At 62.8% G+C, this 24,622-nt stretch overlaps 11 protein-coding genes across 11 annotated transcripts; 4 read left to right on the top strand and 7 right to left on the bottom strand.

Moving 5' to 3' along the window:
* Positions 1–621: 621 nt before the first annotated feature.
* RTA1_0 (Protein RTA1) lies at positions 622–1,858 on the bottom strand (the record flags this gene model as incomplete). The annotated part of the gene is made up of 8 exons (XM_062773438.1): positions 622–838; positions 879–998; positions 1,037–1,193; positions 1,227–1,347; positions 1,393–1,541; positions 1,578–1,666; positions 1,705–1,724; positions 1,763–1,858. 8 exons carry the CDS (start codon positions 1,856–1,858, stop codon positions 622–624), a joined length of 969 nt encoding a protein of 322 aa, XP_062629422.1.
* Positions 1,859–2,802: 944 nt separating this feature from the next.
* LOC62_05G006921 (uncharacterized protein) lies at positions 2,803–3,552 on the bottom strand (the record flags this gene model as incomplete). The annotated part of the gene is made up of 1 exon (XM_062773437.1): positions 2,803–3,552. The coding sequence occupies one exon, from the start codon at positions 3,550–3,552 to the stop codon at positions 2,803–2,805; it is 750 nt and encodes a 249-aa protein (XP_062629421.1).
* A 1,066-nt stretch (positions 3,553–4,618) lies between these two features.
* On the top strand, positions 4,619–5,922 carry NAT1 (Arylamine N-acetyltransferase 1). The gene is made up of 3 exons (XM_062773436.1): positions 4,619–5,100; positions 5,136–5,572; positions 5,632–5,922. The coding sequence occupies exons 1-3, from the start codon at positions 4,724–4,726 to the stop codon at positions 5,889–5,891; spliced, it is 1,074 nt and encodes a 357-aa protein (XP_062629420.1). The 5' UTR covers positions 4,619–4,723; the 3' UTR covers positions 5,892–5,922.
* A 6-nt stretch (positions 5,923–5,928) lies between these two features.
* On the bottom strand, positions 5,929–8,308 carry ARS (Arylsulfatase; the record flags this gene model as incomplete). The annotated part of the gene is made up of 4 exons (XM_062773435.1): positions 5,929–7,310; positions 7,434–7,549; positions 7,675–7,975; positions 8,200–8,308. 4 exons carry the CDS (start codon positions 8,306–8,308, stop codon positions 5,929–5,931), a joined length of 1,908 nt encoding a protein of 635 aa, XP_062629419.1.
* Positions 8,309–8,951: 643 nt separating this feature from the next.
* Positions 8,952–10,968, top strand: dotC_2 (Efflux pump dotC). Its single transcript, XM_062773434.1, has 4 exons — positions 8,952–9,332; positions 9,371–9,790; positions 9,828–10,203; positions 10,250–10,968. Exons 1-4 carry the CDS (start codon positions 9,185–9,187, stop codon positions 10,920–10,922), a joined length of 1,617 nt encoding a protein of 538 aa, XP_062629418.1. The 5' UTR covers positions 8,952–9,184; the 3' UTR covers positions 10,923–10,968.
* Positions 10,969–11,677: 709 nt separating this feature from the next.
* SPBC460.04c_5 (Putative alpha-ketoglutarate-dependent sulfonate dioxygenase) lies at positions 11,678–12,884 on the top strand (the record flags this gene model as incomplete). The annotated part of the gene is made up of 2 exons (XM_062773433.1): positions 11,678–12,641; positions 12,760–12,884. 2 exons carry the CDS (start codon positions 11,678–11,680, stop codon positions 12,882–12,884), a joined length of 1,089 nt encoding a protein of 362 aa, XP_062629417.1.
* Positions 12,885–13,205: 321 nt separating this feature from the next.
* On the bottom strand, positions 13,206–15,172 carry LOC62_05G006916 (uncharacterized protein; the record flags this gene model as incomplete). The annotated part of the gene is made up of 4 exons (XM_062773432.1): positions 13,206–13,963; positions 14,450–14,609; positions 15,052–15,096; positions 15,134–15,172. 4 exons carry the CDS (start codon positions 15,170–15,172, stop codon positions 13,206–13,208), a joined length of 1,002 nt encoding a protein of 333 aa, XP_062629416.1.
* A 100-nt stretch (positions 15,173–15,272) lies between these two features.
* LOC62_05G006915 (uncharacterized protein) lies at positions 15,273–16,376 on the bottom strand. Its single transcript, XM_062773431.1, has 3 exons — positions 16,178–16,376; positions 15,879–16,032; positions 15,273–15,817 (listed from the first exon to the last, which is right to left on the bottom strand). The coding sequence occupies exons 1-3, from the start codon at positions 16,351–16,353 to the stop codon at positions 15,293–15,295; spliced, it is 855 nt and encodes a 284-aa protein (XP_062629415.1). The 5' UTR covers positions 16,354–16,376; the 3' UTR covers positions 15,273–15,292.
* Positions 16,377–16,625: 249 nt separating this feature from the next.
* On the bottom strand, positions 16,626–20,666 carry rpc2 (DNA-directed RNA polymerase III subunit RPC2). The gene is made up of 5 exons (XM_062773430.1): positions 20,288–20,666; positions 19,492–20,246; positions 17,480–19,456; positions 17,022–17,365; positions 16,626–16,974 (listed from the first exon to the last, which is right to left on the bottom strand). The coding sequence occupies exons 1-5, from the start codon at positions 20,624–20,626 to the stop codon at positions 16,733–16,735; spliced, it is 3,657 nt and encodes a 1,218-aa protein (XP_062629414.1). The 5' UTR covers positions 20,627–20,666; the 3' UTR covers positions 16,626–16,732.
* A 423-nt stretch (positions 20,667–21,089) lies between these two features.
* On the top strand, positions 21,090–23,184 carry SLT2_1 (Mitogen-activated protein kinase SLT2/MPK1). Its single transcript, XM_062773429.1, has 7 exons — positions 21,090–21,567; positions 21,683–21,761; positions 21,800–22,202; positions 22,240–22,295; positions 22,337–22,506; positions 22,551–22,700; positions 22,742–23,184. The coding sequence occupies exons 1-7, from the start codon at positions 21,467–21,469 to the stop codon at positions 23,067–23,069; spliced, it is 1,287 nt and encodes a 428-aa protein (XP_062629413.1). The 5' UTR covers positions 21,090–21,466; the 3' UTR covers positions 23,070–23,184.
* Positions 23,185–23,197: 13 nt separating this feature from the next.
* vps66 (Putative lysophosphatidic acid:oleoyl-CoA acyltransferase) lies at positions 23,198–24,434 on the bottom strand. Its single transcript, XM_062773428.1, has 3 exons — positions 24,380–24,434; positions 23,962–24,344; positions 23,198–23,927 (listed from the first exon to the last, which is right to left on the bottom strand). Exons 1-3 carry the CDS (start codon positions 24,401–24,403, stop codon positions 23,213–23,215), a joined length of 1,122 nt encoding a protein of 373 aa, XP_062629412.1. The 5' UTR covers positions 24,404–24,434; the 3' UTR covers positions 23,198–23,212.
* Positions 24,435–24,622: the final 188 nt, after the last annotated feature.

Raw genomic sequence — 24,622 nt, 5'->3', positions numbered from 1 at the left:
GCGGTCGGTCTAAACAACAATCCCTTCAGCGTCACCGTCTACTCTTGTTATCCTTCACTTTCGCTGGACATCATGAACATATCACCACCACATCCGCATTCCTCCGTCATTCCCGTGAATGTCGCCAGAGTAGAGAGAAGACCACTCGCATCGGACGCACCGCACGGCGACGACACAGTACGGCGTCCACCTTGCCGACCGGTTGAATCACCTTCTCTCCTCCTCCGAACACGACGGCCAACAGAGCGACGCCCCAAGCCATCCTCGGGATAACCTTGTTCTGCGCAGTGACATTTTGAAACACCACAGCTTGGACTCCCCGCAACGCTCGTGATGTCGAGTCACCCCTGAGGTGCAAGAGGTGACTGGTGTGCACGGACGCCACCAACGCCACGGATCACCGTCGGGCCCAAGATCCAGGACAAACGCCACCGGTGCACATTTTGGAGCGAAGATCAGCAAGATAATAAGATGGAGACTCCGATTGGTGGGACTATATCCTCGCATTTGTATCATAGTTCAGAGTTGTATCTAATGTATTTGTATCTTTTCTGCGCTGTCGAGGACAGTCTAGCATGTTGCCATGAAGCGAATCACGGGGAGACACCCCGCTCACAGACCTCAAGCCCACAGACTGTGAGCGGGGTGAACCTGAGGGCTGACCTCTGGCGACTTGTCGCTGGTGCCCATCTGGATGAACTCCTGCCGGGTAACCTGGGAGTGGGGGCTGAGAATGCGGCCGGGCCAGTACCAGGTGTAGAGAGATATGGCGAGAAAGATGGGAAGGCAGTCCAGCACGGCCCAGTAGACTTCGTGCGTGGCGAGGTGGCCGGTCCATCTGGTGAGGTTAGCAGTGTGCTCAGCGGGCCAACACCCACCCCTGGCTGAACTCGACCGTGCGGAAGACTGAGCGGATAAGGAACATAATACAGTTGAACCCGAGAACCCAGTTGAGCGCGTGCCATCCGGGATGGTTCCAGAGCACGGCGTCACGCCACCTGGAATCAGTCGCTGCCTTGCTTGCGCCACAACTCACACGCGGTAGGTGAACAAGCACCACATGAGGCTGAACAGCCCAAAGCTGACCAGCTGCGCGACCAGCCCAGCGAGGAGCAGCTTGACGCCAATGTTGGCGATGTTGCCCCCTCCAGCGGCCATGCCACCGCCGCCGCCCTGGATCACGAAGGTGATGACTGCCGTTAGAAAGCTCTAGCGCCAACACCCACCGTCCGAGATGATGAACACGCGGGCGACGCGCGCAGGGCGGATAAACATGTGGCTCTGTGCGTCGATGTGGTTTGCTATCCGGCCCAAGAGGACATAGTTGGCTGCGATGAGCAGGCATGGCTGGGTGTGTAAGCTAACGTAACTTCTCAGGAAGACTGCACCCACGCTGAGAATAATAAACATCTGTTGGAAAATGTACCCGCCGCGCCAGTGGAGGTTGTAATAAAAAGCCACGCGGACGGCGATGCCGATCGCCATCATGAACGTGCCTATCGTGAGCGCGAGGAAGTACCATGCCTTGTAGCGGACGTGGTCTGGTGTGAGCGAACGTGGCGACGCCAAGAACTCACTGAAGATGAAGATACACCCCAGGGCAGCGTAGAGCACGCACGCGGTGGCATTGAGCGCGCGGTTGGGGACGTAGCGGAAGTGGTTACACCTGGGGCCGAGTCAGCGTGTCCAGCGAGCGCGCCTCACGGGTCGTTGGCTGCGTCTTTCTGCGGGTGGGTCAGCGAGCGCGGCAGGTGCCACGTACGTATGGGTCCGGCGCGCAGTTCTGTTCCGCGGCGGCAGACACGCTCGCGAGCGCAGCGAGGCCAACGAGGAGGTATGAGGCTGAGCGTGAGGGCATGTTACTGTTGTGTATGCATGCACTTCACACCCAGCAGCAGTTAAGTAGTGTCGTGTCGTGTCTTGTCTTGGTGGTGCCAGTGCGAAACCCGAATGCCACACCTCGGGCGACCGAAACAGATCTCGGAGGACCCGGAAATCCCGAGACGCGTTGGTGTCGATCTCGGCCGCAGCTGGGTACACGTCGGAAAAACCCGTCGCGCTTGGCGTGCATCGCCTCTGGCGCGGGGCGATAAGCTTGAGCTTGAGCTTCCCATGACGCATGCGGGCGGGAGGAGGGCGAGGCGCAGAGCAGAGAGCTGGAGGCGTCGGGTCGGCTGTGGAGGGATCTCGGGCCAGACCCGCCCAACCGAACCGAACCTGCTGCGACGCGAGCACGCCTCGCCGACCTAACGGAAGCGGAGTGGCGGCTGGTCTGGCTGCCATTGGCCCGCTGGCGTGTTGTGTTCCAGCGTTGCTGCGCAACAGCGGTGTGGCGGTGGTCTGTGGAGGACATCGTGCGACGATTGGGGTTCGGGCTCGGGTTCGGCTTCGTTAGTCTCGCGCTCCACAAGCTCGCCCGCTGCCTGACGACCAGAGCAACGCAGCCGACGCACGTTTCCTGTACTGGAGAGAGGGCTGGGGCGGGTATCTGACGGCGTGCACGCGCTTTGGTTGGCAGCGAGGTCGGCGAGGCATTTAACTGCGCAGGGCGAGGCCGAGGCCCACCGGCATAAACACGCACCGCGGTCCCAGCCAGAGCGCGGGGTTGATGATGACAGATTCATGCAGTGACGACATGTACATACAGTGGACATACAGTGGATGACTGGGGGCCAGATGGCTCATGCAGTGAGGCGTGGCGCGGCGGGGGGGGGGGGGGCAGCCAATATACTTAACGCCGAGAGAGCGGCGGTGCCTGCGCGCGTTAGTAGCGCACGACCCATGCCACACCCACCCACCCGCCTAAAGGACCATACGGCGGCGCTTACGCGCCAGCCTGCCAGCGAGCACGGCCTCGCGACGGCGCTGGTAGTCCTCCTCGCTGTCGTCCTCGCTGTCATCCTCGCTGTCGTCGCGGACGACGACGACGGGGATCGGCTTCTTCTTGTACTTCTCGGGGGTGGCGATGGCCACGATGTCATCGTCGTCGTCGTCGTCGTCCGACTCGGTGCCAGCGCCAGCGGTGAAAGAAGGGAGCGGGCCCGTGGCGGGGGCGGACACCACGAGCACCTCATCGCCGACGTAGGGGCCGTGGATGTAGTAGTCGTCGTTGTCGTCGTCGCCTTCATCGAGGACAGTGATAGCGAGGGAAGGGTACGAGGCGACCGCGGTCATGTCCTCGCCGCTGACCTCGTTGTCGAACGCGTCTTCGTGCTCGTCGGCCGGGTCGTCCTCGGTGGTGTCGTCTTCCTCGGCGTCGTTCCCCCAGATATCGACGTTGGCGGCATCGACGGGGGCCTGGCTGACCTCGTCCTCGTCGTTCTTGTTGTTGTCCTTCTCGGCGCCCTTAGCCGGCGCCTTCTCCTTCGGGTGGGGCGGTGCCCAGCGCTCGATGAGGACAGCAGACAGGCGCGCGGCGCGCGCCTCATGCTCGTGGTTGACCATGTTCTCAAAATCGGTGAGAGCGAAAGGAATGCCGAGGGAAGGGCGCGAGGCGCGCGACGGACGAAAGGCCGTGGGCGGCGCGGGGGTGTTGTGGATGGTGCTTGTCATGGTGTTAAGAGTGAGTGTGAAAGATGAAGGGAGAGGGGGGGAGGGGCGAGGGGGGGGGGGGGGGGTGAGAGGCGAGGGGAAATGTGTGAGGAATGAGAGAATGAGAGGTGAGAGGGGTAAGAAAGGACAATGTCGAGGGAAAGGGGTGGTTAATAACGAGCGAGTGGGTGGGTGGCGGTCGCTGTGAGCATGCATATACTCACCCACCCCCAGACCAGGCGTTAGCACCCAGGCCTGACCGCGACGCGTCGAACACGCGCGCCCGCACAGACGCCTGCCTCGTGTTTACGGCGCGTCAGCCACCCCGCACCCCACATGCCTCCCCTTCTCCACTCGACTCAACCGGGGCGTGGTCGCGTTGGGCGCTGGGTATGGTGGCCGTTTGCGGTGGCGGTGGGCGACTCGGAGTCGTCTCGCATGTGAGGCAGACGGGGGCGGAAGTAGGCGTCGTTGGTATGTAGTTGTGGCGAGGGGCGCGCTGCGTGTGAGGCTCGTCGCGACGTCACGCCGTGAACTCAAATGGAGCCCAGCCCCAGTCCATGTAAGTAGTCAGTACGGCCACTTCCCCACAGAGCGGCACGCGACAACACAATAAGGGGCATGAACCCAGCAGACATGTCCACATGGCCAGACGGGCACAGGGGTTCGACGCGGCGCGGGCGTTGGCGATCACTCCGCAGGCCGAGGCGGCCCCGCACGCCACCCTCGGCGAGGTGGTCGGCCACAACAGTGTTAAGTTGCCGCGGTTCGGAGCGTGCATGCTCTGGCTGTGCACGTCCGAGCATGTCATGCTTACTCACACCGACGCCGGCCGTGTTCTGGTGGAACAGCTCCGACACCCGATCGGCTTCGGGTCCACAAGGTGTCCTTGAACGGGGGCTACTCCCGAAGGTCCTGTCGCGCTCGAGATGGCAGAAGGGCGAGCCTAGGCCATCAGGCTGGGACACGTATGCGGGTGTTGGTGCACCAGGATATCCAAGAAGAGTGCAGTGGATGTGTAAGTTTATAAGACTTCGACTCCTATGTCCGGTCCGGCGCCGAAGTCATGAACGCCGCGGCTTGTGCCGACGTCATGGCGTCATGTCAGCGCCAACAACAATATCACACTAGCAGGCCATCCATAAACTAACTCGACATTCCACCCCTCTTCACCACCCCCCACCGCACAACAATGGCGACCTCAGCTACTGCCGCCGCGCCGCTCACGCCCGCCCAGCTCGATGCGTACCTCGCGCGCATCTCGTTCCCGCGCGAGCTGCACCCGGCCAACAGGGTCGACCTGCTGGGCCAGCTGCTCGCGCACCACCTCAACACGGTACCTTTCGAGTCCATCTCGATCCACTATAACCCCGCGCAGCCGCCGCTGCTTGATCTGTCCCCCGAGGGCCTGTTCGACAAGATTGTCACGCGCAAGCGCGGCGGATACTGCGTCGAGGTCAACCAGCTCTTCCGGGACCTCTTGCGTACCCTCGGCTTCAGTGTCATTCCGGTCTCGGCGCGCGTGTCGCACTCGGCCGCGGGCAACCACGACGGGGGGTTCTTGGGCTTGTAAGTACCTCTGGGAGGCGTACACTCACATCTAGCTCCCACATGGCCATCCTCGTCGACATCGACAACGAGCGGTACGTCGTCGACGTCGGGTTCGGCCCCGACGTCTCCCCGGTTCCCCTCAAGCTGGTGTTCCCTGCACGCCAGCCTACGTTTGGCCCTGGCCCAGTGCACGACGACCTGACCGAGACGACCTCAGTGGCAGAGTACGACGGCGTGTCGCCGCAGCGCTTCAAGATCGAGTACCGCAAGCTCAAGGACCACACGGACCCGCGCCAGCGGGCATGGGTCGTCAGCGGCAGGCGCACCCCCGAAGGCGAGTTCTACGACAACTACGCGTTCAACGACTTTGAGTGCTTCCCCCAAGACTATGGTGTCATGAACTGGAGCTCGAACATTGGCCCGCAAAGCTTCTTCGTCAGGACGGTCATTGCGCAGCGCTTCTTGAGCGAGCAGGAGCTGGCAAAGGAGGGTGAGTATGCGGAGGTGCAAGGCAAATGGTGCGGAGCCCGCGCTAACGTCTACACACAGACACGACCGCGCCGTACGTGCATGCTGAAACCACCGGCCGCACCGGTTCCCTCGAGCTCGCTGGCACCATCGCCCTGGCCGGCACGGCGCTCCGCCGCCGCGTGCACGGGGTGGACGAGACGATCGCGACGTTCAGCACCGAGGCCGAGCGTGTGGCCCTGCTTGCCAAGTACTTTGGCATCGTCCTCACCAAGGCCGAGCAAGACGGCATCCGCAGCAGACCGACCGAGCTTGTGCCCAAGGCCGATGCTACCGCATAGACAACAAGAATGAATGCTAATACATGGGTGGATACAACTACTGAATAACGAACACTGCCTGGTTGTCTGACGCGGAGGAGCCGGGCACGGGTGATGGCTCTGCGGGCGGCGCCCTCAGACCCGGAAAGGCGAGGTCTGCCTCCCACTCGGGCTTCTCGTTGCGCGTCTGGAAGCCGAGGCGGCAGTCGGAGAAGTGCACCTTGGGCAGGGCCTCAAAGTAGGCGTCGTACCTGCGGTGCAGGGCGTGCTGGAGGACGACCTCGCCCGCGTGGTCGGGGAAGAGGGCGGCGTATGGGCGGCGGCACGTGTCGCCGACGCACGTCTTGAGCACGAGGGTGAGCGCGTCGAGGCGGTGGAGCGTGCGCTGCAAGCTGCGCGGGAGCACTGCGCGGCCGTTCTCCCCGGCCGCGTCGAAGCTCGCGAACGGCCCCAAAGCGTTCAACGGCGCAAGCAGGTTGCGCACCTGGTACGGGTCGTCGACGAGATCGTACAGCTCGCGCTCGCCCGTGCACCACACGCTGTAGCTCCACGTGACCGCGCGCCCGGCGACCTCGTCGTGGACCCGCAGCGTGCGGTATGTGTTGTTCACGTGCGGGCCGGTGGCGTAGATGCCCTCGTCGCCCCCGAGGACCCAGTACTCTGTGATTGAGTGGCGGGCGTCGCCGTGCGCGCTGTCCGGGACCGTCGCGTTGGGCGGCACGTCCTCGGGCAGCTGGGCGAGCGCGGCCGCCTCGTCGGCCCCGTCGTGCAGGTTGATCTTGACGCCGTCGTTCTCGTGGTCCGTCTTGGCGCCGGCGAGCTCGAGGATCGTGCGCGACAGGTCGACGATGCCGTAGCTGCTCAGCTTGTCGACGAACCCGCGCTTGATGCCCGGGCCGCGGATGACAAGCGGCACGTGGATGTCCTCCTCGAACCCGAGCGTTTTGCCCGGCTGCCGGCGGTGCGAGCCGATGGCGAAGCCATTGTCGGCCGTGTAGATGATGTACGTGTTGTCGAGCTTGCCTGCCTTCTCGACCTTTTGGACGACGCGCTCGACGAGCTCGTCGACGGCTTGCAGCGCGCGCAGGCGCCCGCGGTAGAACTCGTCGAGGTAGGCTTCTTGGGTAGTGTTGAGCTTGGGCAGCTCGCGGACCCAGCTCACGCCGTGCGGCTCGTCCGGGTTCCAGCTCTCGTAGCGCGGCGCGCGCTCCGTCGCGAAGAGGTTGGCGTGGCGCGGCGCGCTGGCCGGGATGTTGAAGGGGATCTTGAAGCTCTCGTCGCCCTTGAGCCGCTTCGAGTCGATCCACGAGTGCGGCGCGATGGGCGCAATGGTCAGGAAGAAGGGCCGGTCAAACTCGAGCGCGCGCTTGAGGTAGTCGATCGACTTGCGCGCGAGAATGTCGGTGCTGTACTGGTTCCTGTAGACCTTGACCGGGCCGTCTGGGGGTTGTTGATGGGTGTGGCACAGACGTCGTCACACGTAACGGTGAGTAACGATAAACAAAGGAGGGCATCACGTCAGCTTCGGTTGACACACGCCGCCACTCTGCCACGCCGACTCACTGTCGCGCGAGAAGCCCGGGTTCCAATAGTCGTACGTGTACGGATCGACGAGGAAGTCGGACGACGTGAAGCCGGATACGGGCAGCGACTGGCAGTTGGACGCCGTGTGGTCGTTCCTGTTGCGTGTGAGTCGTGCCACAGTGGAGCCAGTGGAGCGAGCGTGCAAGCGAGCTGGAGATCACGAGCTCACAAGCTCGCTTGGATACTCGCCACACGCCGCGCCACTCCCAATCCCACTCACATCAGCTTGCCGACGTAGAACGTGTCGTACCCCGCGCGCTGGAGCCAGTCGGGGAGCGTCTTGCCGACATATCCGTACTTGTTGAACACCTCCCACCCGCCCCACGGCTTGGTGACATAGGTGATGTTGTGGTTATGCGCGTACTGCGTGCGCAACAGTGACACGCGCGACGGGCAGCAGACGGACACGGGCGCGAAGAAGTTTTCGTAGTATGTGCCCTCTTGGACGAGGTGCTGCGCTGTGCGCGGGAGGAGGTGCGGCACGCTGGGGTGGAGCGTGCCCTTGTCCTGGTCGTCTGTGACTGAGGTTGTGTGTGAGTAGTATTCGGATGATGCGAAGCCACAGCAAGCAAGCGATGAGGATTCGGAGCGCTGTACGCCGCTGGCTCGCTACTCGCTCGCACGATCAGGCGGCAAGCTCGCTCGCTCGCTCGCACGCACGGCCAAAATGCGGCTCATGTCTCGCCGCCCCGACCGCCGCTCCGCGTGCCTTGCCTTGCCTGCCGCCGCTCGCTGCCGGACTCACGGATCAGGATGATGTTGGGCTTTGTGCTGGCGACATAGTCGTCGTCAAAGCTCAGCCAGACGATGACGAGCCCGATGACGGCGAGGACGCCCGCGATCGCAATCCTCATGGCGGCGAGGTGGGTGTAGCAGTATGCAGTAAACCAACTGTCAGTCAGTGAATGCTGCTTACATCGCGTCGATGTCACTGCTGCTGCATCGTTGCACCTGCAGCCGTCACTGCCGTCGTCGTCGGCACTGTCCGTGTCGGCACACTGTGGAGTGACGTGATGGTGCCGAATCACGCCATTCGCGCGTCATCAAAACAAGAGTCTCTCTACGCTGGCCGGCAAAGTAACGCGAAACAAATACGAACAATGCGCAGGGATTTGACGCCTGGGGATGGACGCTGATGAGCTTGCTGACAAGCACAGGCCTGCATCCCGGCGAAGCAAGCGTCTGCACCGAGCGAGCCGAGGCCGAGGAGGGCTCGTCGAGAGCGACGGACACCGTTGTTGTTGATTTGTTTCGGCCCGGCGCAGCGGCGGCGGCGGCGGCGGACTCGGCGCGTCCCTTGTGATTTCTAGGCACGACACGGCTGGCGCCGGCGGCGGTCGTTGGTTGCCGCCGTCGCTGCCGCTGCCAGGAATTTCATTTGCGATGGCGACAAGGAGACCTAACTGACACAGGGCAGTCACTAACATTTTTGCCAAGTGCTCAAGTGCTACTGCAGGTGCAGCCGCTGCTCTCTTCTTGTCTTTGCATCCCAGCCCGCGTTGACCAGCACAAAGACAGCTAGGCTTACCCCAGACTGACGGGACGACGACGACCACGACGACGACAAGAGCGACGAGGTCACACGCCGCCCGTGGCCAATTTTTCTTGGACCACCCGACCCGACCTACTCAGACCAGTTCGGTTGGCGATAACAACAACGCTAGCAAGCACAAATACCAGCCTGCAAGCGATATCCGCTTCTTCCCAGCCTCTTGTTCTTCACACGCACAATGACCCGCTCCCAGTCGCCGAGCGAGCGTACGCCGCTCATCTCGCGTCCCGGGTCGCCGGAGCGCGAGTACGCGACGGGGTTCCGCAAGACGCTGATCGTCTGGACGACCATGGTGTCCTTCTTCCTCACGTCGCTGGACATGACGAGTGAGTCGGTATGCCGGGGCTAGGTAGCTGACGCCCAGTCGTCGCGACCTGCGTCCCCACCATCTCGTCCGAGCTCAACTCGTTTGACCGCGAGCCGTGGATCGGCACGGCGTACCTCTGGTCCTCGGTCACATTTACGCCGCTGTACGGGCGGCTAGCCGACATTCTCGGCCGCCGCGTCTCGTACCTCCAGGCGCTGCTGCTCTTCACCGTCGGCACCTTCTTCTGCGGCTTCGCGCCCAACTTCAACTTCCTGATTCTGGCTCGCTTCGTCGCAGGCATGGGTGGCGGTGGCGTCGGCACCGTGTCGAATGTCATCATGGCCGAGGCCTTCTCCAAGGCCGACATGGGCTTCTACCAGGGCGTGAGCTTTGCCGTCTTTGGCGCGGGTCTCGGCCTCGGCGGACCCGTCGGCGGCTGGCTCACGCAGCACTTTGGCTGGCGTGCGGCTTTCTATGGTGAGTGGCAGTAGTAACGAAGTGTTGACACCCCCAGCCCAGGTCCCCATCTCTGCCGTCCTCCTATTCATCGCACCCCTATGCGTCGAGCAGAAGGAGAAGGCATCCTACTCGCTCGAAAAGCTCAAGGAGATCGACTTTGGCGGATCGTTCACGCTGCTCGTCGCCATTGGCGCGTTCCTCCTCCTCCTCGAGCGCTCGGCCGCCGACATTCCCATCACGCACGACGCGATCGCCATCGCCGCCGCCTCGATCACGGTCGCGTCGTTCGTCGCCTTCATCATCATCGAGCTCAAGTTTGCGCGCAAGCCCATCCTCCCACTGTCGTTCCTCCGGCGCCGCGTCCAGCTGTGCGTCGGCATCATCGCGGGCACGATCGCCGTCGTCAACTTTAACATGATGTACCATCTCCCGTAAGTCGGCGTGACGCCGTGTTGTGCCCCCCCCTGACACCCACAGGATGGTCTTCGAGGTCGTCTTCAAGCAGAGCCTCTCCGAAGCCGGCGCGCACCTCATCCCCAACTCGATCGCCATGACGGTCGTCGCGCCCCTGGTCGGCATGTATGTGAAGAAGACGAAGCGGTACCAGAAGGCAATGCTACTCTTCGCCCTCGGCCCCATCATCGCCATGCTGCTCCTCATCAACCTCAAGCCCGGCGCGTCGTGGGCGCACCAGTGGCTGAGTGTGCTGCCCATGGGCGCGGGCTTCAACGGCATCCTGACGCTCAACCTCATCGCCAACCTCAACACGATCGACCCGTCCGAGATCGCCATTGCGACGGGCTACATCTCGCTGTGGCGTGCCGTCGGGCAGGTGTTTGGCGTCGGCCTGTCCGGCGCAGTGTTCCAGAACTCGCTCGGCGTGTACCTCTCGGAACGGTTCACGTCCGAGAAGCTCCTCGCCAAGCTGCGCCGCTCGACGCACGAGATCCCGCTGCTGAGCGAGAAGAAGCAGGCGCTCGCGCGCGAGGCGTACCAGTTTGCCCTGCGCAACACGTTCATCTTGGGCCTCATCGGCGCCGTGTTTGTGCTCCTCACCACGCTGGCCATCCCCGACGAGCCGCTGACCGACCCCGATGAGAAGGTCAACGAGGCCGAGGCCGAGGCGTGGGCCGAGGAGGAAGAGGTGTAGGCGGTGGTGGTGTAGGCGTTGTGTTCGTATGCTGTTTCGTCGGGTGGCTGCTATAGAACTGCTCTAGACTTTGGGTATGCATGTGCTTCTTGGACGTGCGTGGTGGGTGGGACGGCGCAGGCAGGAAGTACAGGGGGAGGGTGGCAGAAGGTCGGCGGAAGAGCCGCCGCCCTCGCCCCGCGCAGGGAGTGCTCACTAGCTGCGACGACGTCGCCGAGCTTTCGGCCATCGCCGTGACATCTCGCAAGTTACCGATAAGTATTCCAGATACTGAGCGCGAGCGTGATGTGTGCGTGCGTGCGAGCGTGACGGTCGGAGGTGGGCGACAATAATCAGCACAGCCGCCAGCGCCGCTCACCCACCGCTCGCCGGCTAGCACACCGCGCCGCGCCCACGCCGCACCATTATTCCAGATTTACAGGGTGTGATATGCTGTGATAAGATGTGTGCAGGCTTGCGTGATTGCGCGAGGGTCGTTCGGGACGGGCGAGGGGGTGCGGAGGGGGGATGGTGAGGTGTGGGCACGGTGGACGGGGTGGACTGGCTGGTGTGGCGCCGGATGGCGTGACGACGCACAATGATGATGTGCCACCAACTCTTCGAGTTCTTGGCTGCCGCATCGCTCTAAGCGATTGACACAGTCACAAGTGCGTCAGCTTGCGGGTTGCCGGGGATGCAAGCGCGGATAAGCATATAGCGTAGCGTGGTGCGCTCAGAAGTGGGCGCACCCCTACCCTGCACTCACCAACCACAACATGGCACCCGTCGCTGTCCCCGTCGAGCCCGTCGCGGCCGCGCCGCTCAAGGCCGCCGCCGCCCAGCCTACCCCCGCCCCCTCGGCCCCCCTCCTCGCCTACGCGCACTTCGACAACACGCCAGCAGTGGGCACCGAGTTCCCGGCGTCGACGCACACGGGCGCTCCTGTGCTGTCGATCCGCGACATCCTCGCCGACGACGCCAAGGTCGCCGCCCTGGCCACGCTCATCGCGGAGCGCGGCGTCGTCTTCTTCCGCAACGCGATCATCACCCCCGAGGAGCAGACGCGCCTGATCGACGCGCTGGGCGTCGCGGGCATCCGGCCGCCCAACGCAGGCCTGCACATCCACCCGTGCACGCTCGAATCTGGGCGAGACGGCGACCACATCTCGCGCGTGTCCAACCAGTTCGTGTACAACGAGAAGCTCAAGACGAGCCTCAACTCCTCCCTGCTCACCCGCGAGGCCGGCAAGGAGCGCTGGCACACGGACGTGAGCTTCGAGCCCGTGCCCGCGTCCTATGCGTGCCTCCAGATCCGCGACCTGCCCCCTACGGGCGGGGACACGCTCTGGGCGAGCGCGTACGAGGCGTACGACCGTCTCTCGCCGCCCGTGCAGGCGCTGCTCGAGGGCCTGACGGCGATCCACGAGGGCACGCTCTTCCTCGACGTGAACAAGGAGAACGGCGGCCAGACGACGTTCCGCACGAACCGCGGCCACCCGCTCAACTCGAACCAGGACTTGCGGGCCAGTCACCCCGTCATCCGCACCCACCCGGTCACGGGGTGGAAGGGCCTGTTCGTCAACAAGATGTTCACGCGCCGCATCAACGAGGTGACCAAGGAGGAGAGCGACGTGCTGCTTGCGTTCCTGTTCGAGCATATCCACGGTAACCACGACCTGCAGGTGCGCTTCAGGTGGGAGGAGAACTCGCTTGCTATTTGGGACAACCGGTCGACGCTGCGTGAGTAGAGACGGTATCGAATATGGCGTCATGGGTGCCCTCCGACGGATGTAGCCGTCGGATGGGTCCCGAAGCCGTCGCGGCGTCCCGAAAGAGTGAGCGCTGACACCCCGCGCAGACGCCGCCACCCTCGACGTCGACGGCGCGACCAACCGCGAGGGCACGCGCGCCGTCAGCGTCGGCGACGTGCCCGTGTTCGACCCAGCGAGCAAGTCGCGCCGCGAGGCGTTGGGGCTGTTGTAAACTTGTAAAGATGCAGTGTTGGGATTTGTGGCAGGGTGGGGGAGGTGGAGTGGGGGAGGGCCCTGAGACTCGAAATGTTGCATGGATTTACGGGATGACGGTATCTGCTTTGCTTTGGTGATGCTTTTGGTGATAACAGCGCGCTATATACTGCAATCGGAGGCCTGGATAGGATTGCGGCAGATGGATACACACGCGCTGGATAACCTTGCAGTGCTGTAGTTGGCGACAGCTGGTTTGGGCCCTTCCACGACAGCTCACTTCAACCTTGACCCCAGCCTGGGATGTAAGCTAAAGCTGATGGCGATTCTAAGCTCACCATCACTCGTGGAACGGCCGCCACACGACCCGCGCAACAACCTTGACAATCTCGACGCTCTCAACCACACCGCGGCGGCTCCACTCGCTCGCGATCTCGTCGGGGCGGGAGCCAGGCGCCACTTCAATGTCCGTGACGACGAGCGCGGGGGTCTCTTCGCGTGCCGGCCACTCGCTGGTCTCGAGGGCGGGTGTGGCGGGCCCTTGACCTTGATTTGCTTCACGAGCAGGTGGCGACGGCCACCCGTCATCCTCTGTCTCCCGCGGCGGCTCGAGGCCGCGCGGCGTCATGATAACGCCGCGCGCCACACTCGATCCATTCTGGACACTCGGTGAGGCGAGCGCACTCGGCGACCGCGTGCTCGGGCTCTCCTGTCCCCGTCTCTCGTTCTCGTTCTTGAGACGCGCAACGATCTCCTCCATCGCATGCCGCACAGGCCTCGAGCCCTCGACGAGTACCGGCGCAGGTTTGGTGCTCTGCGGCGCTGGGGTCTTCGGCGCGGCACGAAGCCTGGGCTTTGGTGTTTTGCCTTCATGACGACGGAGGCGGGGCTCGTTCCGTAGTGCTGAGCGCGCTGGCGCTGGTGGAGGTGCTGCCGATGACCCTTCGTCGTCTGGTGTGGCTGGTATCGCCGTTCGCCACGCGTCGACGTCTTGTGCCCGATGCTGCGAACGATCTTGATCTTCGCCGTATGTGGCCCTAGGCGGGCCCCACCCGTCGTCGCTGCCGAGTGGTGACAACCTGCCCGTGTCGGTGGCACCTATGTTTGTGTGAATAAACGTGCACACGTTGCCTCGCTTACACCCCTCAGAGGTAGCGAAGAATGTGCAAGGCGTACGAAAATGGAGCCACGGAGCCTTGCGATGTGTGCTTGCGGCGTGCGCCAGCTGGTCAGGAGTGCGGACGTCTTGTGCTGAGGTATCATCGTAACTAAGTTTGGCTGGGTGCGCCGGAGCGGGTGGGACGGATTGCTGGGTGCTCCGCCGTTGGCCTTGGCCCCACCCGTTACCACGGCGCTGCACATCCCCAGACGTCGAGGGGAGGAAGTGCCGCAAACCACAAGCCGCACCGAGTCGGCACTCATCCCGCGAATACGCCGAGCACAGACGATACTTCGGCAGGTGCTTGTACCCCGGAATAAGAGGGCTCGGCGAGCCCGGCGATCGCCCCCGACCGCGGCGGCCAAGCGGGGTAAAGTTGGTGCCGTCCCCCACGCGCTCCTTCGTGCGCCACGACCGAGACTCACGCTTCGGCACCGGTGGCGGGGACGGGGGGCGGACGGGCGGGGTGCGTACTGGCGTTGTGGGGCCCGGCTTGGATGGGCCGTCGGCAGGCTCTGGTGTTTCGTGAGCGTGGCGAGGTATCTCGGGGCTTGGGGGCTGGTCTCTTCTTGACTCGTTGTGGAACTGTTGTCAGCTTCAGTATCCACATCCTTCTAAGCTCACCGGATGGACTGCGGGTTGGGGATTCCCTGGGACTGGCGGATCTTCCTTCCCATAGTGCGCAGGCTGTCTGTCAGCTTCACGGGAGTGGTTCTCAGCTCACCTCGCCGTGTTCGTGTGGTGGCCAGGTAACTTCGCCTTCCCTAGCCCCATCGACGTCCTTTTGGCCATTGACCACCTGGGGTCAGCTCAGAATGATGGATGGTCAGCTCACGTCGTGCGTGGGTGGTGGTGGGCTCGCTCCGTCCACGACTGTCCTCGAAACACGGGACGACTACCATGTGAGCTGATGCTCTGAACCACGGAGAGTCAGCTCACCGAGTTGGGCGCCATCGCAGCTGCGTTTGTAGCCTCGTCGCCATTGTTAGGCTGCATGTCAGCTGCAAACATCAAGAAAACAGCTCACGCCGTGCGGCGCGTCGCGGAACTCCTTCCTCAGCGCGTCGAGGAGCTGTTGTCAGCTTAGCACCCGAAATCGACCAGCTCACCGAGTCGACATCGTCGAGTGGCCCACTTGCCTGCGGCATTGTAAGTTGAGAGATGAGGTAGAACGTCAAGAAGGGTGACGAGTGTGAAAGTGAGTGGGGGTTGAGTATACCGCGTTTGTTTCCTCCTGCCATTCTCTACCACCAGTTCATCTCCCCTTCCTACTTCGGCACGACCTTGGGCGTCCACTGCTTGCTCAAGTCCAGCCCCGTAGCCTTCTTCATCTCCCCCACCCACGCCTTGATGCGCGGCAGCTCGTCGTTCTCCCACAGCTCGGCGTTGACCACGGGCGCGTTGACCTGCGAGCAGAGGTACCAGCCGAACACGATCGAGTCGGCGTGGGTCGGCTTGTCGCCCAAGAAGAACGGCCCGCCGGCGGGCGCGTCGGCGAGGTAGTTCTCCAGCGTGCGGAGCTTGGCGCGTCCACGCACGCCGAGCTTCGCGACTTCGGCCTTGGAGCCCAGCCGCTCGATCTGCCCGTTGAGCAGCGCACTGTCGTTGCCGTACTTCACGCGTAGGAAGTACTCGGCCGACTCGGCATCCTGGTACGTGTAGAACAGGGGCCGGAAGAGCTCGCGGATCTCGAGCACGAGCTCCTCGTCCACCCACCGCTTGAGGAAGCGCGCGAAGGGATTCGAGCCGGCGGGGAAGAGCGTGTTGGTGGGTGTGCCGTGGTTCTTCTCGAGCTGGCGGGGGTGTCAGGGGCGCGCCCAGCCTCGACCACCTGCAGTCCCCTCGCCCACTCACCCATTCGGCGATCGTCCACGAATCAGTCACGTACTCGCCCGGCGCATACTCGATAGTGGGCACCGTGACGTCCTTCAAGCCAGTCTTGGTGGCCAGGTCGCCGCGGATGGTGCCGAACGTGAGCGGGTCGCGGGTGTACGGGATGCCGAGGATGCTGCGGCGCGCGAGCGTCAGCGAGCGCGATGGGGCGGGCGTGGGCGGGTGGTGCAGGCGGTGGGGGATTCGGCATGCCGAGCGTAAAGCCCTGTACCGGCCGGCCGGTACATCCCCAGCCCGCGCTGCGCGCGGCCTGTACTCACGCCAGGTCACTCTTCGTCCGGTTCACAAACATTGAGTGCGAGGGCCACTCTGGCGCGTCCTCGCGCAGCACGATCTCGGAGAGGACGTAGGGCTTGGTGGTAGTCGACATGGTGCGGGCGCGAGGTGTGACGACGAGTGGGCGGAGGGAGCGTTGAGCTGCTGTTCTTAGGCGCATGGATACGAGTCAACAGATAGTTGCGGCGACGACACGGCAACGACACGACCGAGCCCCCGACCGAGATGATGTACCTCCCCCCTCCACCGGCCGGCATCATCGGCATCCACCGACGGCAGCTTAGAAAGCCTCCACCAGGCGGCAACTCGGCCGGAACATGGGGACCCCAGACTGGTGACTGTGCGAGACGCCGAGTCGAGTGTCGTCGGGGCTTGATGCTGCCGACGACCCATGCGACGTAGCGAGCGACCACCAAAGTCTCCCCCGCGCGAATTCCGAAACCTATGCATGCAATGTGTTGTTGTACCAATAATGACTGTAGACATGACCGACGTCCACCGACGTCCCCCGACGTCCCCCTCCTCGATGCGCCCCCGCACTACACCGTATCCTCCATCATGAGCTTGGGCATGATGTTCATGCCGATCAGCTCCTGGATCAGCAGCTTGGCCGCGTACGGCATCGTGATCTTGACGACCGCCTTGGAGCTCGCGCAGCCCTTGCACCAGCCAGAGTAGGCGAGCATGCCGCACTTTTCGCACACCTGGGCATCGAACGCGTCCGACGAGATCATGAGACGTTCGAGCAGGAGCTGCGTCGCGCCGTAACCAATAAGACAGTCTGGGAAAAGTTAGCGAAGTTCTCAATGTAGCTGCCGTATCACTCACCTCGCTCCATTTCACCGAGACGCAGACCACCGTCCTTGGAACGACCTTCGGTGGGCTGGCGCGTCAAGCTCGCCTTGGGACCCGTCGGACGCGCGTGCATCTTATCCATGACCATGTGCTTGAGCTTCTGGTAGTAGATGGGGCCAAAGTAGACGTAGGCCTCGAGCGGCTCGCCAGTGATGCCGCTCTGTAGCATGTCCTTGCCGGCGTACGAGAAGCCGTTGTCGATGAGAATCTTGGACATGTCGACGACCTTGGAGCCGCCAAACGCCGTACCGTACTGGAGCTTGCCCGAGACGACGCCGGCTTTACCGGAGAGGAGCTCGATCATCTTTCCGACCGTCCTGGGGGGGTTAGCATGCTGGAGCAGAGAGGCGCGAGCGAGGCGAGCAAGCTCGTACTCATTCGCTCTTGCACAGAGGCGTTCGCCTCGCTGGCTCCGCCAGCTCGGTACTCACATTCGAGACGGGAAACCGTGTGGGTTCATGATAATGTCGGGGCAAATACCCTGGTCGTTGAATGGCATGTCCTGCTGCGGAACAATCAAACCACAGACACCCTTCTGACCGTGACGCGACGAGAACTTGTCTCCAAGTTCTGGGCGACGAGTCTGGCGGGTGAGAATCTTGATCAACTGGCCCTCCTCGTTATCCGTGACCATGACCTTGTCAATGTTGGTAGGCTCGGGAAGCTTGTGCACCACGGGCGAAGGCTTGAAGCCAGCGACCGTGCCGCGCGTGTCGAGCGGCGTCTCGCGCGACGCGAGGACGTCGCCCTGCGCCACGACCGAACCTGGCGCGACGAGACCGTCCTGGTCGAGCCACGAGTGCGAGTCGGGACGCTGGTCGGGAGGGAGCATAGCCAGACGCTCGGCAGTGCCATTGTTGAAGTGCTTGAGCTGGATAGTCTGCTTCTTGAGCACGTGGCAACGACCGAAACCGCGGTCCGCAGACGCGCGGTTGACAATCAGAGCGTCCTCAATATCGTAGCCCGAGTAGGACATGACGGCAACGGTGGCGTTCTGGCCGGCAGGAAGGCGGTCGTAGCCGACCAGCTCGATCGTCTTGGTCTTGACCATTGGCTGCTGCGGGTATGTCATGAGGTACAGCAGCGTGTCGATACGGTTGAGCTGGTTGTAGGCAATGGCACCAATGGCTTGTTTGCCCATTGCACACTGGTAAGTGTTACGGGGCGACTGGTTGTGGTGCGGATAGGGGATAAGACCAGCGACGGCGCCGAGGATGGTGAACGGCTCGATCTCGAGATGCGTCGTGTCCTCGGTAATCTCGTTCTCGTAACAGGCGATGAACGAGTCGTTCTCCTCGTTGACATCGAGGTACTCGACGAGACCGGAGCGGAGGAAGTGGTCGAACGTGACCTTGCCGGCCTTGAGGAGCGCCATGTGCTCCGACGTGACCTTAGACTGGCCATTCTCGACAATGATCATCGGGCGACAGATACGACCACCGTCCGAGGCAATGTAGATGACCTTGTGGTGGTGGTTGATGTAGATGGAGACGAATTCGGAGGTGCGGCCTGAACGACGGAGCTTGCGGAAGGCGTGGACAAACTTCTTGGGCTGGTTGGTGGCACCGATGAGCGAACCGTTGACCTGGACGAGGTGCACGCCGGGACGGTACAGCTCGTTGCCGGTGAGCAGGGAGATGTCCTCGGCACCGAGCATGAACGCGAGGCGGAAAAGCGGCTCCTCGGGCACGTCGGTGGTAATGTGGGTCATAAGAGCAAGGTTCTTGACCAGACCACAGGCTTCTCCTTCTGGTGTATCGGACGGGCAGAGCATACCCCACTGTGAGGGCTGAAGTGCACGCGGACCCGAGACCTTTCGAGTCTTTTCGAACTGGGACGTGATACGCGTCATCATACCGAGCGCGGCGATGAAGGACAGACGCGAGAGAACGTGGGTGACACCGGCGCGCTCGACGTGGAAACGCTTGAGCGACCAGTTACCCGTCGAAATGGAGCGGTTGAAGGCATCGGTGATGCTCTGCTGGCCAGGCAGCAATGTGAAGAGCTTGCTCGCGTCGAACGCCGTGCGGTTCTTCTTCTCCAAGATCTTGTCCATCTTCTTCTTCAGGTCGCTGTTGAACGTCTTGAACGAGTCCTCGAACAGGAGCGAAAGGAGCTGACCAGCCAATTCGAGACGCTTGTTTCCGACATAGTCGCGGTCGTCGACCATCTTGGGGTCGATCATGGCCGCGAGAACACGGCGCGCCATGGTCGCGAGGTAGATCGACTTTGGCCTAAAGTTCATGTCCCGGACGGGAACGTGACCGAGCACCATGGCCGCGAGGGCCTGCATGGCAATGTCGACGGGGGTGAGCTTCTGGGGCAAGCTGCGGTCCTCCTTCTCCTGTCCTGGCGAAACGCGCGCACCGATCCACTCGAGGGCCTGGCGGCGGGTGTAGATGCGGAGCCTGCGGTTAGCATCATCCAATGCTTACTGACCCACCTAGCCGCCTCCTCAAGAGACACACCAAACGCCTCCTGGTACCGCTCGTCCGAGCCACACGTCAACTGGAGAATCTCCTTGTCGGACGTGATACCCATCGCCTTGAGCGCAATGACGATCGGGATCATCTCCTTGAACGAGTTGTGGCGGAGGTACAAGCGCTTTGCCTTTGTCGTGACATATGTCTTGACGACACGGTCGTGGGTCGACGATGTGACTTCGGCCGTGACCACATCCTTCTTGGGGTCCGTCATGACGATGATACGGTTCTTACTCAGCTGCTCCTGGACGAGAATGACCTTTTCTGTGCCGCGGACAACAAAGTAGCCTCCGGGGTCCAGCGGGCACTCGCCCATGCGCGCGAGGTCTTGGTCGTTCCTGCTAGCCAAGTGGCAGAGATCAGAGCGAAGCATGATGGGCAAAGAACCAATGGGGATATTGTTCTGCCGCCTGATCTTGTCCTCGTGCGTGTACTCGATGTCGACGTAGATGCCACCGCAGTACGTTCCGTCCGTGAGGCGGCACTCCATGGGCGTAATGCGCGACTGCTGCGTACCCATCTCCTTTCGCACAGGCTTGCCGATACGGATATCGGTGTATCGAATGTAGTACCGCGGGTTGACGTCCGAGATGATGAGGTTGTTGGCGTGCAGGATGGCCTTGATGTCCGTGTGCACAAAGTAGTTGAACGAGTCGAGGTGCTGCTTGACAAGACCCTTGACCTTGAGGAAGGCAGGCAGAAGTTCCCACTTGTCCTACGTCTGTTAGCACAATCCCCCAGATCCTCAAAACCTACCTCGACAGACTTGACGCCGCGCGCGTACCAGTCGGCACGCTTGGCTCCGTCGTGCGTCGTCTTCATGAGGTTGGCCCACTCCTCCTCCCCCTCCTGCAGGTTGGACACGGGTGGGGGCAAGGTCTTTGCTGGTCCGAGAGGCTGCTTGGCGGGCGGGCGAGATCCAGATGCGGCGGCTGCTGCTGGCGCAACGCGGCCGGGGGGAGGTCGCGCCGATGGCATTGCGGGCCGGGGAGCCTTGATGGGCGCGGCTGGGCGCGAGCCCGACGCTGCGACTGAGGCGGATGGGCGTCGTGGAGCTGGGCGCGGCTGAGCGCCTCCAGCTGGCGGACGCGACATGTTTTGCTCGAGTTGAGTGATTGCTGTTTTGGTTGTGGATGACCTCGGTCTCGATGATGCGCTCGAAGAATCTTTGAAAGCAGACATTTGTGGGTGGCGGAGGGGCGGCGGAGGCAAAGTCGCGTGGGTCTCGCGTGTGGTAAGTTATTGCGCTAGTCTCTCACTTTAATAAGGAGGTTACGTTTTTGAGCTTTTATTAGAAAATGCAGTAGTAATCGACAAGGTTAATTGACCCTGGGCAGTAAGTAGTGGGCTGTGCAACAACCGCCTTCTCTACGTCACGAGGCGCGGCAACCAACTCTCGTCGTCGTCGTCGCGGCGGGGGAAGGGTGCCCACTCCTGAAACGAGGACTGCACTGGGGGGTGGGTGTCATGCCGTGTGCTGCAACCCAGCTGACTGCCGCGCTCTCCGACTCGTCGACGGCGGCTGCTCTCCTGTCGACATTGACCTCTTACTCTCGCTCTCTTGACTGCACTGCACTGCCACCCCCGCCTCAAGTGATCCAAATCCTGTGCACCAACGTTGCAACGCGACCGCTCACCGCCAAGCCACAACGCCCTCTCCCATTCCATTCCACCCCCTCGTTGCCCATCCCATCGCCTAGGCCGGTTATCCATCCGTTCCGCACTACCGCGTCCTCCGTTCCTCATCGCTTCTTGCTTTGCTCACACATCGCGCCCGGGGCTGCAACCTTTTGCAACTCGACATCCATCCATCGTCGTCCTTCGACCACCACGTCAACCACCTAAACGCCCAAAGCGCGCTCACGGATTGACCGCACAACCTTTACATCTTCTCTCGCTCTCGCCCCCTCGACAGTGTTTGACTCCTCTTCCATCATGGACACAACAGCACGCCAGGCATTCCAGATGCCCAACAACGTCTACGTCCTCCAGCAGCCCTGGTCGCTCGTCAAGGAGCTCGGACAGGGCGCATACGGGTGAGTGGGGCTAGAACGCAGCTAGAACGCAACCTTTGACGCGGTACACCTGCTGATCTGCCTTCCTCGCGCCGCGCTGTCATCTCTTACCACCTCACCCACGTTCCATATCCAGATGCGTCTCGTCTGCCCGCCATGCCCAGACTGGCGAGACCTGCGCCGTGAAGAAGGTCACCAATGTCTTCACAAAGAAGGTGGGTCAACAATGCGCGGCGCATGGCTAACCCACCAGATCCTCACCAAGCGCTGCCTTCGTGAGCTCCGCCTGCTGCACCACTTCCGTGGCCACAAGAACATCACTTGCCTGTACGACATGGACATTGTGTTTGACCCCCCCGGATCCAACACGTTCAACGAGGTCTACCTGTACGAGGAGCTCATGGAGGCCGACCTGCACGCGATTATCCGCTCTGGCCAGCCCCTGTCGGACGCACACTTCCAGAGCTTCATGTACCAGACTTTCTGCGGTCTCAAGTACATCCACTCGGCCAACGTCCTCCACCGTGACCTGAAGCCTGGAAACTTGCTCGTCAACGCCGACTGTGAGCTCAAGATCTGTGACTTTGGCCTCGCACGTGGATTCCAGCCTGGCGCCGTTCAGACCGAGCAGGGACAGGCCGGCTTCATGACCGAGTGTGAGTGGGCGCGCGAGAGACGAGAGCTGATAACAAGACGTCGCCACTCGCTGGTACCGTGCTCCCGAGATCATGCTCAGCTTTGCCAACTACGTGGGTTCCACCTTGCTGTTGAGCATGTGCTGACCCACCAGACCGCGAGCATCGACATGTGGTCCGCAGGCTGTATCCTCGCCGAGCTCCTCGGTGGCAAGCCCATCTTCAAAGGCGAGGACTATGTTGACCAGCTCAACCGTATCCTCAACCTCCTCGGCACGCCCACCGAGGACACTCTGCGCCGTGTCGGCAGCCCCAGGGCACAGGAGTGAGTAGCGCAACCCCGAATTGCCCACCGGCTAACCTCCACAGCTACATCCGTTCGCTCCCCATCAAGCCCCGTGTGCGCTTCCAGACGCTGTACCCCCGGGCGACGCCCCAGGCCCTCGACCTCCTCGAGAAGCTCCTGTGCTTCGACCCGGCCAAGCGTATTGGATGCCAGGAGGCTCTCGAGCACCCATAGTGAGTCGTCTACTATGCGTGGGTTCCTAGCTGACGTCCAGCCTCGCCGTGTGGCACGACCCCATCGACGAGCCCGTCTGCGAGGTTCCGTTCGACTTCAGCTTTGAGCGCGAGGACTCCTCGTCGGGCATGCGCGATCTTATCATCGACGAGGTGCGCTCGTTCCGTCAGTTGGTGCGCCAGAACGTCACGCCAGCGCCTGCTGGGCAGCCCCACGATCTTCCTCCTCCGCCTGCGGCCGTGAGCCAGCCCGGTGCTGGTGTCGGCCCTGCGTTCCACGACGCGCCAAACCACGGTGAGGACCACGAGGAGCACCCGAGCTCTGCGCTCGAGCGTGGGCTGGACAACGTGCCTCCTTACCAGCGATAAGGGCCGAGGCTGTCGGGTGCTGGGCACCGCGGTAGAATATCAGACGTGCGGAACGCTAGTCGAACGTTAGTCTCAAATTATGGTACCAGGTTGCGATGCTACTTGTTTTTTTTTTCTATGCCTATGCTGCGTCTAATCTCTATCTACCTACGGCGCGACTCGCGGCTCTTGGCATAGTACTCGAGGAAGCTCGTCTTCTCGACCCAGCCCATGCCGGGGACGCGGCGCACGCGACCAGTCTCTGCAAGGACGATGCCACATGCCTCGCGCCACACTGCCTTGTCATCCTTTGCGGCAGCCAGACCGCCAGGCTGGGAGGCCAGCACCTCGGAGGGGAGGAATGACGGGCTGGACGGTGCGGCGGATGGGTGGAGGGTGCGCACGGCCATGGAGCGGGGAAGGGGGAGCGTCGCTGCGAACGCGAGGAGGTGCGCGCCAACCGCCGGGATAGGGCACGTCGCGCCGGGCAGCAGCGTTGTCGGGACGGCGTGGCGCGTAAACTTGATCCAGACGATACCCTCCTTGCCAACTTCCTCGGCAAGCACGCCCTCGCCGAAGCGCAGCACCGCGCGGCCGTTGGACGTCGTCGCCTCGGGGAAGAGGAGCACGGGGCCAGACGCCGCCTTGCGCGCCTCTGCGAGCGTCTTGAACAGGGTGCCGCTCACGTCCTCGAGGGTGGGCGGCAGGGCGCCGGTGCGCGCGATGAGCGACAGCGCGCTGACGGCGACGTAGCCCTCGCACCGGGACGTCGAGGACGGCAGCAGAATCGACGCGGACCCCGTGCCCGTCGACCTGCCGAACGTCTCGCCCGTCGACGCAGGCGCCGCAAAGACAGGCAGGAGGAAGGTGGGGTTGTGGCTGTTGTCAGCTTGGATTCCATGCCTCAGCTCACCGGAAGGCGTAGAACAGCACGTCGACATAGCTCGTCCAGTTGGCGATGATGAGGTCGCCCCTGCGCGGCGATCCAGCGACCTGCGCGACACCACCGCGCGCACGCTTGGCCGACACGGTCTCGACCGGGATCCAGTAGTATCCGAGCAGGGCGAGCGCGAGGCGCGCCGTCAGCGCAGTGAGGAGCGAGGCGAGCGGCCGGCCCGCGCCGCCCAGCGGCGCGAGGAGCGTGTCGACCAGCACCAGGTGGATGAGGTACAGCGCGCCGAGGAGCAGCAGGCGCGCCAGGCCGAACACGAGCGCGAAGGGGTACAGTGCTAGCGAGAGCGGGGAGGACGGCGGCGCCTGGAGCGGGAGGAAGGGCTGGATGCCCGTGGACGGGTCCTGGGGTCAGCTGAACTCCAGTTTGGCTAGCTCACCCTCCACTTTGAGAACTTCTCCATGGTGTTGACGGGGTTGTTGCAGAGATGTGAGTGCTGGAGACTGGAGTGGACTGGTCCACCTCGACATTGCATCTCGCATCTGGCCATGCTGCATCCCCGCACCCATGCGACCACCACGCGAATCTGCCCCCGTGTTATCGCCGGCTGCCGCCGATCTCCGTGACCGACTTGTTCAGCCGCCTCGTCGAGTCGATTAAAGTCGGCGAGTTGTCGATTCTG

Source organism: Vanrija pseudolonga, chromosome 5 (assembly GCF_020906515.1).
Source record: "Vanrija pseudolonga chromosome 5, complete sequence".
Taxonomy (NCBI): Eukaryota; Fungi; Basidiomycota; class Tremellomycetes; order Trichosporonales; family Trichosporonaceae; genus Vanrija; species Vanrija pseudolonga.
The sequence above is the reverse complement of the archived record's forward strand: the minus strand, read 5'-3'. Positions and strand labels throughout refer to the sequence as shown.